Below are 16,267 nucleotides of genomic sequence, written 5' to 3' on the forward strand. Positions count from 1 at the left end.
TTTTTTTTTCTTTTTTTTTTTTTACAAGGAATTTAATTAAAGCACAGTACTTACCGTAGTTGTGTTCACAATATTTGGCACCAATCAGCTTACCACTTGAAAAATACATGGAATTTTATCCTTTTTATCATGGTAGGGGCCTTGATCCTTGGAATTTATTTGTGGACAACCAGGGGAGTTTATGGAAAGCCTTTATTATCACAAGTTTGCATGTATAATATAAATATGTTCAACTGTGCTTTTCAACACCATATTTACTATAGGGCATATCTGGCAATTGTTTGGAATCTACCTTTAAACTGGTGCAGTGAGAATTCAAATTGAAATAGCATTAAGGTGATACTCCCCCCTGCTCACAAACATTTTCACTCATGATTTATTTATAGACAGCTTTAACATCTGCTTTGATTCATTTAATAAAATGGGATGCCCATGCAATTTGAATAGACTGTTGATGAAGAAGACTACACGGATATCAAACTTTATTTAACTTATCAAAGCACAATCTTGAAACAAAACTGCCTGTAAATAAAGTTGAAGCAGCTTTGGTAATGGCTCATCAAGATGGAAACTTTTATTTTTTTCTAAAGACATGATAAACTGATATAAAAATTCATGTATTTTAAAACAACCTCTTACACAGATGAAGACACATGCCATTTCATCCTTTTGCCCTGGTTTGCATCAACGATAACTTGTGACAAACATGACAAGAAGGTATAAAATGCCATGCATGATACAGAATGCTAGTCTGGTTATTTTCAAGACCCTCCTGTATCTGGAAACAGCGTGGTATTGTAGCCTGTTTTTCGTGTTTGTAAAAGGAAAACCCAGGCCTAAAATGTCATGCTCTTCCACATTCGTGACAGGCAACATACAGTATATGAGTTCATTATTGTAAAATGCACACATGATATTCTATCTTTTTACCATGTTATACAGTACAAGGCTGGGCCCTAATTTTGTAGAGCTCAGATAAATCCTGTGTATTAAAACATATGGGTGGTGAATACTTTTTTGACTCTAATTCAATAGTCAAATAAGAGATCAGTCATATGGCAACTATAACAGAGCAGTCAAGTAGGCTTGAACAAGAAGCAAACATAATTCGCCTTGTTTCTTGCAAAACATTATTAAATGCTATGAAGATTCTGTGAAATGTTGTTGGCAGAAAATGTAGTTATACCAAACATATACACTGGTTCATTAACCCCTTCATATAGCACATATTATTATTATTATTATTATTATTATTATTATTATTATTATTATTATTATTATTATGTGATACATTTTTTACTTTGATCAATATCAGAAGATAAAAATAGGATCCTAATGATCTGTCACTGCCACCAGAAGACAACAAGAACCATCAATTGTGAAACTTGGTTCCATCTAATGCAAGCTCACAGGATATCGAACCCTTTTAAATCACTATCAACATTACACTTGTGTACAATCGAGACCATGGTAAAAGGTTCTAGAACGTCATGTAATTGTCATATCTCATTCCAGCATAACAACACAAAGTATTACATAACACTTATACGGTATGCAGGTTATATGTAGATAATGTCGAAGAATACCTCTTCTCTGTGCTGTAGAATTGGAGAAAGATGCAAAGGTAAATTGTTATCAATGGATGTGCATTTTTGTTGTAATATAATTAATAAAAAAAACAAACAGGTGGAAATTCTTTTTATGATCTGCAGTCTGTTTTTAATAGCCCCAAATAAAATCCTTTAAGATTCCTAAAATTCTTACAGTATATAGGACTCAGGCCCAGATTTATAAAAGGATTGCGCATGTTTTACGACCGTAAAACGGGCGCTGAGGGTTCTGAATTCTTGGATGGGATTTATAAAACACACGCAATGGCATAAACACGCAATTAATACGTGATTTGTGGGGACAATGTCTCTGTGCGCTTCAGCCATTGATGCATATGTAATTCTGTATATGCATATGTAATTCTGGGGCGTTTCTGAACAAAACCATTAAAATTGGGAGGGGATTTTTCAAATGAGGTCTATTAAATATTTCATCGAATTTATTAAAGCTGACAGTAATTGCAGGCCTCATATTTGCTTGGTTATTTTAAGAACCCTGAAAAGCAGGCGTTAATTTGCCACAGTCAGACAGTAGGCTATATAAAAGGCAAGGTGATGCGGGAGACTTGTCTGCAGCAAGAAGGAGACATAATTTTCAAGGACAAAGAAACATTTCATAACATTTTGCAAAGAGCTCATTTTTTAACTCTTCTGATCAAGTCACTTTGTAAATTACAGTTTATAATACAGGCACCGTATTGTTTTGCAAACTACAATTTTCAATATGTTTCATAGCTTAAATGACAAAACAGAAAGTCTGCAAATAGAGAATACAGAATCCATGGAAAAAAGGTTCTTAGAAGCACCTAAAAAGGTCTCCCCATAGTGGCAAAGCAAGGTTCTAACGAGAGCCTTTACTTCTTAGAGTGTAGGCAAAAGAACGGTGAAGGAGATTAAGAAAAGATGGAACGATATTCCGAGGCACACGAAAGAAAGTCACATATACAACGAGGGCTCATCCTCCACCGTTATTTTAATAATGTCTACAGAATGTATTTTTTGTAATATGGCATTCTGGTATTTAACATTACTGCTTCAGGCAGTATTGTTAAATTCGAGTTGGAAAGAAAACGGTAAAAAAAAAAAAAAAAAAAAAAGGAGGGACAGATGACACAGTTAGTTTGTAGCTAGAGCAAGTACAGTTTTTCAACCATATATATCATAAATGTATGCTTTAAAATCATACATACAGTAAGAAATATAGACAAACATAAGAAATAGGAGAGTTGTAATTGCATAAGACTTTAAGAAGTCATAGTTAAACTATTCGTATGCAGCTGTAAGCTATTGTTGCTGAACATATTGCTGTACAACAATGGAAGGATTATCCACCCGTTTGACTGCCATGGATGCAAGTAAATATAACTTATTCTTTCTGAAGTTTGAAAAGTCTATATGCCTGAAATTATTCTATACAAAATAAGAAGTTAAACTAATATGCGAAGCACAGTAACTGGATGATGCATCGTAATGTATAAGCAACCTATATTTGTTTATTAAGAAGCCACTGCACATTCCATTCCTGGTGATGTATTTCGAGCTCGTAACACATCTTCATGTGTTGCAAGTTTTGCTTATACCAAAATCTCCAATTCCATATTGATACATTTCAGTTTTCACTTCTGAGCATCCTCATCACCATGGCTAGTACCAGGCTGAGGTCTTTGTGTGCCATTCATTTTCTTTTGGAATGTGTAGCCTACACACGCAGGGTTGACCCAAACCCGTATTTATTGTGAGAGGTGTGTAATTCTCCAAAGCTAATTGAGGTGAGGTGTATTTAAATTGGTTGATTGAGGTTGCCGATTAACTCCAACTCCACACTATGAATTTACCATGAGTGCTGTGGTACGAAACACACTTAATCAGAAATATTTTTGCTGAATCATTTTTTACCCCTTTACCAACTTTGAGCCTCACATATCGACAGTATGACTCATAAAATTTGGTAAAAGATTTTAAACTCGGTAAAATATTGGACAAAATATGCCTACCACTAAAAGTATTGCCATTAAACACTTTTTCTAAATTTGTCAATAAGTCATTTTATAACCTTTCTTATACGGATGGTAATTTTTTTTTATAAATTAATTTGTGAAAAAGTGATAGCCTAATGACATTATATGTTTTTTTTTTTGATTACATATGAATGTACATTAATAGAAATCAGTGTTGTTACAAAAAATTATATAAGTTTATAGTTATATTCAATTTTGTTTTATTATTATTATTAAAGTTGGAGCTGCAGAGTCTAAATTTTGGTGGAGTAACTCCCTCAAAAAAGTGTTTTTTCAAATTTGACTAGGTGGAGTAAACTGACAAACCTCATTTGACAAGAGGGCTTCTCAAACTCGGTCCTTGGGACCCCCTGTGGCTGCTGGTTTTCATTCCAACCGAGCTCTCAATTACTTAACTATACCCTTAATTGAACTGATAATTTGCTTAATTAGACTTTTTTTACTTGTTTTCAGCTCTTAAACAATTGCAGTTCAAGTTACTTATCAAATGTTATAGCTAACTTGAAATATGCAACTGTTCAAGAGCTGAAAACAAGTAAAAAGGTCTAATTAAGCAAATTATCTGTTCAATTAAAAGGTCTAGTTAAGTAATTGAGAGCTCAGTTGGAATGAAAACCAGCAGACACAGGGGGTCCCCAGGTGTGTAATTCTACTCTTCTGCCGGACCGTGTGATAGGGTGACGTAACGAGTGGAGGTTAAAAGGAAATAAGACTGCACATGACATGACTATAAGATATGAACACTGACAGTACTTATGAGAAATTAGTCGAGTTTCAGTGTCTAGTGTCACACCTTGGAACATAGGTGTTTGGATATTTCCTGTATGTCATACTTGGAACCTCTATTTTTAAATGACTCGAGCTTATGTCATCGATACACGTCTTGCAGATTCTTTCAACATGTCAGTCATCTGAGACTTGGATTAACTATTGAAAACCGAGAGGTGAAATAATGCGACACATACATTGTTATGTAATGTAAATGTCACGGATTTGTTTTTAATTAACAAACATAGTGGTTCACCAAATGACACTGTGGTTATCCCAATAGTTGTATCACATCGTGTCGTCCCATATTGTAGCACAGTAGGGATGGGGTTAATATCCTCCCTGCCTAAAAACATGTGTTAATTGTTTTTGTTAATTGTTTTATTGTTAATTATCACCTGCACCTGGCCATCATTGTAAATTAGAGCCAGGTTCGGGGTATTAAGGAGAGCAGTCAGTCTGCTCAGGGCTGCTGTGGAGATAAGAAGCCTGATTCTGTGTTTGTGTCTGTGTCTGTGTCTGTGTCTGTGTCTGTGTCTGTGTCTGTCTGAGTAGTCAGGGAGATCCTGAGTGTGAAGGTAGTGCTCCAAAGGAGCTAGGTGTTTATTTTGTTTTTGTTTATTTTGTACCATTTAGAAGTGCACGACAGCGGTAAAACGTCAACTTTTGTGTACTGGGTTTCATTTGAAAGGGGCAACGAACCAAAGTGAGTGGCCGCTCTGTTACAATAGGTTTCAAAGCAAATCAATTTTTTTGTTTTGCCTTTCAGTTACCATTTAGATGGATAAATAAAATTCTATTATTCATAAAATCATTTCCTGTGGTTTTCTGATATACTGAACGTTGTTCTTTGTGGACACTCTCTCTCTTGCAGTGTACTATCAGCATGAAATATGACTTCATAAAGGTTGTCTATGAACAAAGCATATAAACTGATTATGAAAGGCTAGCACCCTAACTAATATACCTGAGGTGTGAACAAACAAACCTTTAGTATGAAATAACTGCATAGTAGTTATTATGAGGGCTGTGTCATGCTTCACACTCACTTGCTGGCAAGGTGCACTTTGGGCGTGATCCCATATTCTCCAAAGAGAGTGACAAAAATGTTGGCATCGGTTCCTGCTCCTCGGACATCTCCTGTGATTGTGACCACCTCGTAAACTGTACAAGAAAAAAAGAGAGAACACTAGATGGAATGCACTGTTCAAACAGGTATCAATGATTGTATATACAATGAAGGACAGGTGCCTCAATTTATACCAGACATAGCCATCTTGCATTTCAGTGAATGGAAACTGAGCCTGTTTAGACTTCTATTAGCCACCCCTGTGTCAAAACTGAAGTATAGAGTTGAACACCAGTGTATGAACGTTTAAATGAAAGATTCTCTTTTGCCATGAACATATTTTACAGACTATTTTGTCATGTTTTTCTACCTCATCATAAAACACATCTTTCCTATTTGAGACAGATAATTCTGTCATTACATGCACAGATGACAAGAGTTGATTTTTAGGTGTCCACACCTGTTAGTTTCACGGAACATGCTTTACTTCCCTTTTATAATGATTGCATCTGATGAACAGGACTCTTCACTAAGGGCTATTGTAAAAACCAAGCGGTTCCCTCTTAATCTCCTTTACAAAGAATACACAAAAAGAGGTTAAATAAGGTTTGTATGTCGGTGAAGGCATATAGACCACTGTGTATATACCAAAAAATAATACATGTCTCCTTTTACTTAACACAAAAATATACACAAAAAAATAATTTTGAGGTCACAATATAATAATTAGCCACCCAAATCATTGGTCATTAGTTTAATCACATTTAATATCATAGAAACCCCTTAAATAGCTGTTCCACTTTTTCCAGACCGATGTGGCTGCACTCAGTGCAGTGAATCTACCACATTGCATTATTCTAATGCCAAAAACGTTCTGTCATCGCCAGATTTATTTCTATTAACAAGGTCTTCATTTACTTTATCAGGAGCATCATTTATTTACAAAGCATGAATAAATAACTGGCTCTGGTGTAGAGTACAATTGCTGGAATCCTTAACTTTATTTGTCATGTAGAAGACGTTTTATTGTATTATCCATGTGCTACTTTGGAGCCAGTAAACTGGCCTGCACATTAAACAGGAAATAAAAGACTTGGAATCTTGTACCTTAAGTAAGCATTACAACTTGTCAAAACCGTGGAAGTACAAATCACAGCTGATTTTAAACAAATACAAAATAAGCAACAATATGCAAATATAAAAACCAGAACAATGTATATATGGAACTTATGTAATGGTGAGAAGCATTTTACATACTGTATTATCACAGGTAGTACTACATGAAGTATGCAAAGCAGAAGCATTGTTGATTTTCAATAAAAGAAACTATTGCCTGAAAATGACTAAAACATTAACTTAGATGCCTCCACTTTCATAGTGTACTGTACTATACCCTGGACTGGAACTTGAGGAGAAGTGACAGTTGAGAAGTGGTGGGTATATTGTGTTGTCAATCTGTTGGGAGTTCTTTTGGGTTCAATGTTTGGCCAAAGGTAGCAAGGTCTGGTTAAGGAAAATGTATACAGGACCACAGCTCACAGCGTGGCTTCCATGATCCAGCGTTAGAGAGAAGAAGGGTTGCAGTGGCACCACTGAAGCTCAGCATGCAAATTGTTGTTTAAAAATGATGACTATCATCTGCACACTTGATTAAAAGCCTTTTGTTGTTTTGTCAAAGGGAAGAAGTTCTGTAAATAAGCTTAAATAAACTGCAGAAATATATTTAATAAATATGTTTTTTTTTTTTATTAATTAATAACAAAAATACATGCTTTTACTTTTTCTGTGTTTGACAAGGGAGGGAGGGTTTGCCTAATAAGACCCATAGATCATCTAGAGAAGTTATGCCTGTACCTTTTGGATTTTCTTGCGTTTTTGCTGGAAGTATACAAATATATTTTTTGAGTTTTCCCAATCATATAATTTATGGTCACAGCACACGTTTACCAAGCCAACATGGAATGAATCATGACTATATGCCTTTATCTTTTTTATTATGAACTTTTAATTGTATTTATTGTCTTCATGCAGACATTGTATTTTCCTGACTACAACTGGAAGCATTTCCGAAAAAAAAAAAAGTTTGAAAAGGTTTTTTGAGGCCATGTACAAGAGAAATTAACAAACAGCATGGGAAAATATTGAGCACAGATTTCAGCTGGCTTTCGTTATTAGTCTTAAATCCTTCATTCACCAGAACCTTTATAGGATACTACCCAGGTGGAACATATGAAGGCATTACTCAAATACAGTCATTCAAGCTCATCCAAGCTTATCCTGAACCAGCAAAGGCAAACCGTGTGTTTAGAAAATGGAGCAGCTTTACCTTTTCTCTTGTGATACTCATCCTCATATCCATCAGAGGAGTCTGTGTTGTAGTTTTTCAGCTCCTGCTCATAAATCTCACTGTAGTCAACCTGCTTCTTGAATTTTTTTCCTTTCCTTTTCTTTTTGTCAGTCTTTTCCTCGTCACTCCCTGCTGAGTCTTTCTTGGATTTTTTACCCTTTTTCTTCTTTTTGGGATCCTCTTCCTCCTCTGCCCCCGGTATCTCCTCTTCCTCTTCAGAAGGCTTCTTCTTGTGTTTCTTTCTGCCTTCCTTCAACCTCTTGTCTTTCAACCCCATGTCTTCCTTCTCGGTCGAGGTTGATTTCTTCTTCTTTTTTTCGCTGACTTCTTCCTTAACACCCTCATCTTCAGGCAGTTCTTTTGCTTTCTTCTTCTTGTCCTTTGTCTTTGTGTCATTATTGTTCTTTTCCTTTCGGCTCTTGATATCATTGTCAATCACTTCATCATCTTCCTCATGATCTTCTTCCGATTTCTTCTTTTGTTTTAATTTTCCATTGGCCTCACCCTTTTTTTTTGTCTTTGGTTTGATATTTTCCGGGGTCTCCGATTCCTCTGTGTTTCTGGACTTCTTCTTGCCTTCGTGAGTGCCACCGTTGGCGTCGGCTTTGCTCTTACTTTTCGGCTTCAACTGCCTTTCCTCTACGTCGGCTTCTTCGATTTCCTCATCCTGTTTGTTTTTTTTCTTTTTCGGGGCCATCTTTTATTTATTTACTTCCCTGACCTCCTGATCTTTCACAATCTAGTAATTGATTCCCCTGTTTACAAAGTAAAATGATTCATTTGACCTATGACGCCAATTCCACCTCTTCCAAGGTACCAGGAAGGGGCAAGCTACGACGCATGGGCCTGACTTCTCATTGTAACATAGCAGGGCAGTTTGGGATATCTTGGCTTCCTTCTCCCTTTCTCGATCCTCCAGTAGCTGCAGGAGCCACAGTGACCTCATGAAAAATTACTATACTTGCCTGGGTCATGTGACCAGAAGATAAAGCAGATTGAAAAAGGAGACTTGCCAGGCTAACTTACAGGCCATGGGACCCTTCATTATTAATGGTGTTAGGATCATTTTACAGACAAGAGGTGTCTCAGTTATACCTGAATATTCTGACCAGCCCAGACATCATGAACATAATGGCCAATCTTGACAAGACACAATTACATTAGACCACTGTGTTAGGGGAGAATAGTGAGTACTGGCAATGGCAAATTATTGCTTTCAGAGATTAAACTTTTTCTTTCAGTTCTATTTTGCAGGTCATAAACTGCTGCTTTTTTTAATTGATTGTGTAGATGCTTGGTTAGCTCATAAACGAAGAAGCTGGCCTGGGTCAACATTTGTTTTAATTTCCAGTAAAAATATTGGAAATTGGAAACACAGTCTTTATTTGCCTTATTCAGCCTGTAGCCCCATATTCAAACGGTATCCATCATAAGCTTACTAAAATATGTAAATATACAGGTAGTATAGTTGTCTTGCCTCTAGGATATGTTTGTAATTGATGTGTATGAGATATGTATTTTCAATCTAACAGACCTGGGTCTGGAGTTATTTAAATGTTTTCATTATTTCATTATTATTATATATATATATATATATATATATATATATATATATATATATATATATATATACACACACACACACACACACACACACACACACACACACACACACACACACACACACACACTTTTCTTTTTTTTTAATTTGCATGGTTACCAATGAAATGCACAAAATAAGTATTTACACTTAGCAAATGTGTTCATTACTGAATAGATTTCATAGGTTTGAACATGGTGACCTCTGCTGTTATACATCAGCCAGATCACCTTCAGGTTTGCAATAGCTTCTTCAATGGAAAATTAAAACTGCCATTAGATCATTCTACACTCACGGAATGAAAGATGAAACCTGGGCTTGAGGTCTATAATTAAGATATATAACTGAGAACCTGCTTTACAGCCTCATAAAAGGCTATTCAAATGCCAAGATCACTAATTGAGCCTTGGAAATAAATAACCAGCATAATTCTTCACAACCCCCTGTGATTCCATTTCATTTATTGCATGATCACATAAATTACAATTCTGAGGAAACACATATTTACAAAACTCTCAAACTTGACAAATATCAGGAACCTAGGCTTTAGAGGTCAAAGGGATTTTGCTCACGGTCAAGTGATAAGCAGTCAAAGACACAGCTGGGACACTACATTCTTAGATTAAAAAAAAAAAAAAACATTTCATGATACATACACACTGACTGCAATTTTATCTTGTATAAATAAGTAAGTTAAAATAATATTATGGCATTACGCGCCTATTAATTATAGACCACGAGGCTGCATACCACAGTATGTACACAGTATGTTCTCCTACAGACTGCTATCAGTGTCCCTGGTTTAAAAAGTTAATCAGTGAAAATCTTGTAAATGCTGGTAAGAAAATGTATTTTAAAATCATGGATATCGTTCTTTTAGTCCAGCTCCTTTCAGTCCTTTTGAGTCTAACAGCCTTCATTGTGTCTTCATTGTGTACTTAAAAAAAAAAAAAACACTGAAAAACTGGACAGACTTTGCCATTAGAAAGGAAATGGTCCCTGATACAATGTCCAAGAAACTATTTCAGGAACACCAAGGACCTTTCCCCCGATATGCATTATTAAACCCATTTTCTAATTTACTAGTATGCATACAGTATTGTAAACCTAGTATTCTCCAAGAAAAATATTAATTTTGTTATGAAGCACACTGAAGAAATGGGTAAAGTGCCAGACTGATCTGCTGATTGGGCAATATTTACCATTCCTATTTGGTTTTGTTTGAAAATGTAGGAAAAGCAGTATATGGTTTAAAACTAACCATGATCAAATGACCATTAGACTACACTTATGACATAATTTGTTACTGCTCAGTAAACTGGGGCCACTGTTACAATGGAGTAAACCACATCACATTTGGCTTACTAGAATGATAGAAGACACATATTAGTACAGTCGTTTGTTTAGCAGTTTAATACACTGCAGTGTTACATTGTAGTAAACTGCTAACCACTGATTATTTCTGTTTAAAAGCTTCAAATTAAACAGAAAAAGAAAACAACTGTTTTGGTTGCTCCATGACAGTGTGGTCCTCCTCAAATACTGTTTACATAAAAAATATTCTAGTTCTGCAGAATTGTTTGATAGCATTTTAACTGAATGCACAGGCATTTAATAATAACACTATGTTAATCAGTGTAATTAAACTGCAGTCTACATATACTTTGACTGTTACTAGTCCCAATTAAATAGACTAAAACTGCACTTCAACTGAAGTTGATCTGAGAACAATAAGATCCAGTTACGGATAAATAAACATCTACTTGGCGATCTTGCTACTGCTCATTAGAACCAGGAGAAAGATTAGCAATAAGCAAAGCAGGTAGCAATCTGATACAATGGATAAGCAGCTAAATCTTCCAGATCATTCCATTACTGTTATTACTGCCACCTGACACCAGCAAAAATAGGAAACAAGATGTACTGTTTGAAGCTGACCGAGTAATGCCATGGGCCAGAAGAATCAACAAGGGATAACCTTCCCAAGAAGCCAATAGCTGAGTTTAAAATAAAAAAAAAATATAGAATTGGTTTAAATAAACAGATGATAAAATCAAAACAACTGTTTGAAATGCGTAACATGCATATCTCGACTACCACATGTCATTGTCCTGTTGTCAACTTCTTGTTCCCTTCTTGTTCCCATTTCTTAATATCGGTAAGACAGACAGTTAAAGTATTTGCAGATGTGGAATCACCTGGTTTCAGAGATAGATATAATTGTGTGTCATTGGCATAGAAGTAAAAGGTTACCTTGTGTCTACGGACAACATCACCCAAAGGGAGCATATACAGGGTAAACAAGATTGGTCCAAGAACACAGCACTGCGGGAGGCCACACGTAACTCTAGATAAGAAGGAGGAGTCCGCCTTAATTTGAACATATTGTAACCTATTTGAAAGATATGATATAAACCAAGATAGGGGGCAACTAGACAGTCCTACAAGATTCTCAAGATGGTCAATTAAAATCGGATGGTCGATGGTGACGAAAGTTGCGCTTAGATCTAGAAGGATAAGGACAGAGGCAGGGCCTGAGTCAGAAGGTAATAGCACCTCATTTATCACTTTGATAAGGGCTGTTTCAGTACTGTGACCAGGACAGAAGCCTGACTGAAATTTCTCATATATATTATGTGCTGCAAGGAATGAGTTTAGTTGATTTGCCACCACTCTCTCTAAATCTTTTGATAAAAATGGGAGGTTAATGGTTTTGCTCTAGAACCAAAATGTGAAATATGGAACTTGGGTGTTATTTTTGATCATGAGCTGTCTTTTAAGGTCCATATTCGGAACATCACTAAAGTCTCCTTTTTTCATCATAGAAATATAGTCAAGCTCTGGTCCTGTCTATCCTTGACTGGTGTTGAGAGACGTATCCATTTTTTTGTTACATGGTCTTGTTCCATTATATCTCACAGAACTATTTGCTCACTACATTCTTGCCATGCACTAGGTTTACAGGATGCCAGTTTGCTGTGACTTCCAAGGTTTGAAATGTGTATCAGTGGTGAAAGGACATTCTCTCACCTCGCCCCGAGCCTTTGGAATTCCTACCACATTTGGTCAGACAAGCAGAGTCTGTCCTTGGTTGTGAATCTTGTTTAAAAACATATCTCTTTGTAAAGGCATTTCTTGGTACATTGCCTTAAGATTGGGAATTGGTTTTAAATAGCTGAATGTTTCTTATTATTGTATTATATTTGCTCTGCTAAAATTAGTTCAGCGTTTTGAGAGGCCCGGGTCTTGAAAGGGTCTCTATAATGCAATGTTGTTGTTGTTGTTGTTGTTGTTGTTGTGTTAATACATGGTTAAGTAACCTAAAGGGCTACCAAAACTTATTTAGCAAGATATTTCAATTATTATCTGTTTTATGTAAAGCTTTTTGCAAAAAAATGTAAATAATAATAATAATAATAATAATAATAATAAATAATAATAAAAGAAAAAATGGCTTGCCCCTTGTGTTTTGCTTGCTGCTATGTGCAAGAGCCCTGAACTTCTCCTTTCTAGAATCCTACTGGAAAATGACATTGCAGTACAGAGAATTTACCGCTAAATATGTGCATATTACAGTCTACAGCTACAGGCTTTTTAATTTTAATTGTCGTTGTTCAGGTAGTATTAAACCAGTTTGTCAATGACTATCAAACAAAGGCTGCAAAAACAGGCATTCTCTTAGGCAAATATTTGTTATTCCCTAGTGTGATGTACAGCTCTGTGCCTGTACCAGACTGGTCTGATATCTGGAAACTATTTACACATATAGTAATAGTTGCTTTGGTTTTAATATACAAAGAAACAACAAGCAATATGTTTATACAGTATAATGTAAACATGTTTAATATAAGTTTTAGCCCCTTAATATAATATATATATATATATATATATATATATATATATATATATATATATATATATATATATATATATATATATATAGCTCTTATGTGTATGAATGCAGTGGGATGACATTGTCTTTACATATAGAATATTTTACTTTAAGCCTGATAGGCACCAAAAATATTTTTTACAATAAATATATTTGCTGCAGCCTATGTTGATTACTCCATATTTCTCAACATAATTTACAAATGACAAAACAACCAGGAAAAGACGATTTACATTGTGTATCTAGATCATGCTCTCTCCTGCAATACTGCTGCTGTCTGTTTCCACAATATGCCAATCATTCCAATTATAGCATCAACATTGCTTCAGGAATTAGTAGGATGTAGCAGACTATGATGATTCTAGCAAATGTAATTCAGGGTTTTGTCAAGGAATGCATTTCAAGCAATGATTTTTAGAATACGTGTTTAATAATCATCCATCAAAAAAATATTCAAATGACAGGATAGCAGGATTTTCTCAGAATTTCTGAATTGGCATGTTAAAACTTTGCAACAGCAATGCAGTTCTTTGCTAAATGTTAAGTTGTGTAAACAGTTTGTAAATCCAAACACGTTCACATGCACCTAGTGTTATATAGCTATTACATTAATTCAAACTATAACCTGTGCCAGCCATGAGGAGGAATTCCATGTCCTCACAAACTGAGTGCAATACTGTAGTTACTCTAAAATGAATCTCTGAATAAATTCAAAAAAAGAATTTAAACCAAGACTTTAAAGCCCTAAATCGCATAACAAATGCACATGCTACGAACTAGTTCAAAGATTCCTAGATCTAGTTCCTATTGAATAAAATTGTTGAACTAATGAATGAGTCATGTGTGTTATCAGCAAGGTACAAGTGAGATAAAAATGGTATCATCCTTGCTAAAAAGGCAAAAGTTTTAGTATTTGTCAAGAAAGATCCATTCTTTTCAATGTAACCCAGGTGTATTGTCTGTCAGTGACCCAAGATGTAAAAATGACTGTACAAGCCTCTCTGTAAAAATGCAGACATTTTTTAAAGCCAAAATTAAAGTAGTCTAAGATAAAAAATTAAAAATAATAATTCATAGCATGTTTACCAATCAAATTACTGGTAGGTATCAAGTTCAGACTGTTAAAAAAAAAAAGCAAAAGCCCTTACAGTATTCAAGAACATACCTGTTTGATTTTCAGCTTGCTTGAGTTTCTTTCTTAACCACATCTTAGCCAAATAGTCCTTTAGGGATAAGTAAAGCTCTCTTACTGCCTTGAGTCTCTAACTGTCACTGCAAAGGTCTTGCTTTAAAGATGTTCACCTGGATGACATCAACTTTGTCTCCCATAAAAGGCTGGACACAGGGCAAGCACCCTTATCCTTTCACAGCAAATCAGCAGCCAATCAAGAGCCATTGGCTTTAATAACACTTTTAAAAAAAGATGAGGCTGCCAAAGAGTGTAAAGTAAACATTGAAGGAGGGGAGTAAAAGTGAAAACTGAAAATCATGTAAACACTTGGGATGAACTGACATATGTCAGTACGGCCATTCCTTTGATTCTGTGTTAATATGTACATCTTTAGTTTATTTCCACAAGTTTGCTTCTTAAAAGCAATATTTTATTAAATTCAATCATAATGTTTGCTTTGAATGGATCAAACTCATTAGAGCTATCCAACCAGTAATACATTTCACCTGAGTCTATACTGTATTTATTTTATGGATTACTTGATCCAGGCCATTATGGACAGGAAACACATTACCTTCTACACTTTAACTACAGTCATGTTATAGGGCCAAGAGCAACCCTTTGTTTGCAGATGATTGTTTCAACAGTAAAGACACTGACCATGACTCAGTTTCCAAATGTTTCTTCCGCCACCCATACAGATACTAGTAGTTGTTTATAATTGCATTATAATCATGTATCCAGTATAGAGGATCACCTGAACTATTATTTGAAATAGGTTAACATAACTGTGTAGTATCTGAAATTAAGCAAAACAAGGTCACAGTTTACAATAATATACTTTAAGATTCTTATACTATTCTCTTTCATAGGAACTTTTCCTTGTTTAAAGGTGGTAGTTTTAAACACTTCATTCAGTGCTCTGATAACATTCAATCCAATCACACCCCAGTACCAGTATTTAAAACCTTACCTGGATACAGCTGAGTTATGTGTGTTTTGACATATCCTTGATTTTGTTAACATACAACATAGGACTGAAACACAAAACAGTAGATAAACAAAACACTCACTTCTGCTGAGTCATCAGACACTTGATGTTGTCTAAGTATCAACTGTTTGTGATGGCATTAAGGCTATCCTGCCGAGTTTACGCCGGCCTTAAAATTGCCCTGTATGTATCATGACACTTTTAGCAAGTTAAGGCTGTGTTAGCACCCGCCAAAATGCGCTCTGCCCCGCTCTTGTCAAGCCTTAATTATATGCATGGACAAATTGAAGGTTGGGCTCATTTGTAAATGAAGTCTGTGATATTAAAATTAGATTTATGTAGTGGCAGAACAGCTGTGCCGGCCTAAAAAGGGCCACAAATTAGTCTGATTTCAAATTGGGTGCAAAGAAAAACTCAGAAAACAACTGATAGGAATGAACATTATGGCAGCAGTTATAATCTATTTCTTATGATGGAGAGTGCATGCTTCTAACCTTCCTGAACAACCCAGGAACAGAGGATGAAATTCTAACTTAATACTGGCTATCTCATTATGTACAATTGTTTGTATTGTATATTTGTTTTTATCCACTGCGTAATAATAAAATAATATAAAGTAATGACATTTAGTCAACACGGGTCATTTCTGCCTCTCCAAATGACTTACTTATTGTTCAATTGAGGTAGCCCATTTTGAGGGGGAGGTACAGATTTTCCAAACACCGGCACAGAGCATTTACGCATTTAAATGTGGCAGCTTACGCCGTGCCTCATTAATTTTGGGTCAGTTAATACATTCAG

The 16,267-nt window shown here is 35.4% G+C and overlaps 1 protein-coding gene across 1 annotated transcript in view; it reads right to left on the reverse strand.

Moving 5' to 3' along the window:
* loxhd1b (lipoxygenase homology PLAT domains 1b) overlaps positions 1-8,089 on the reverse strand; it is a 77,470-nt gene extending 69,381 nt beyond the window's left edge. The window contains exons 1-2 of the mRNA XM_041270469.1: positions 7,792-8,089; positions 5,446-5,560 (exon numbers count right to left, since the gene is read on the reverse strand). Coding sequence (XP_041126403.1) covers positions 5,446-5,560; positions 7,792-8,089 — 413 coding nt within the window. The remainder of the gene's footprint in view (positions 1-5,445; positions 5,561-7,791) is intronic.
* Positions 8,090-16,267: the final 8,178 nt, after the last annotated feature.

Source organism: Polyodon spathula, chromosome 2, assembly GCF_017654505.1.
Source record: "Polyodon spathula isolate WHYD16114869_AA chromosome 2, ASM1765450v1, whole genome shotgun sequence".
Classification (NCBI taxonomy): Eukaryota; Metazoa; Chordata; class Actinopteri; order Acipenseriformes; family Polyodontidae; genus Polyodon; species Polyodon spathula.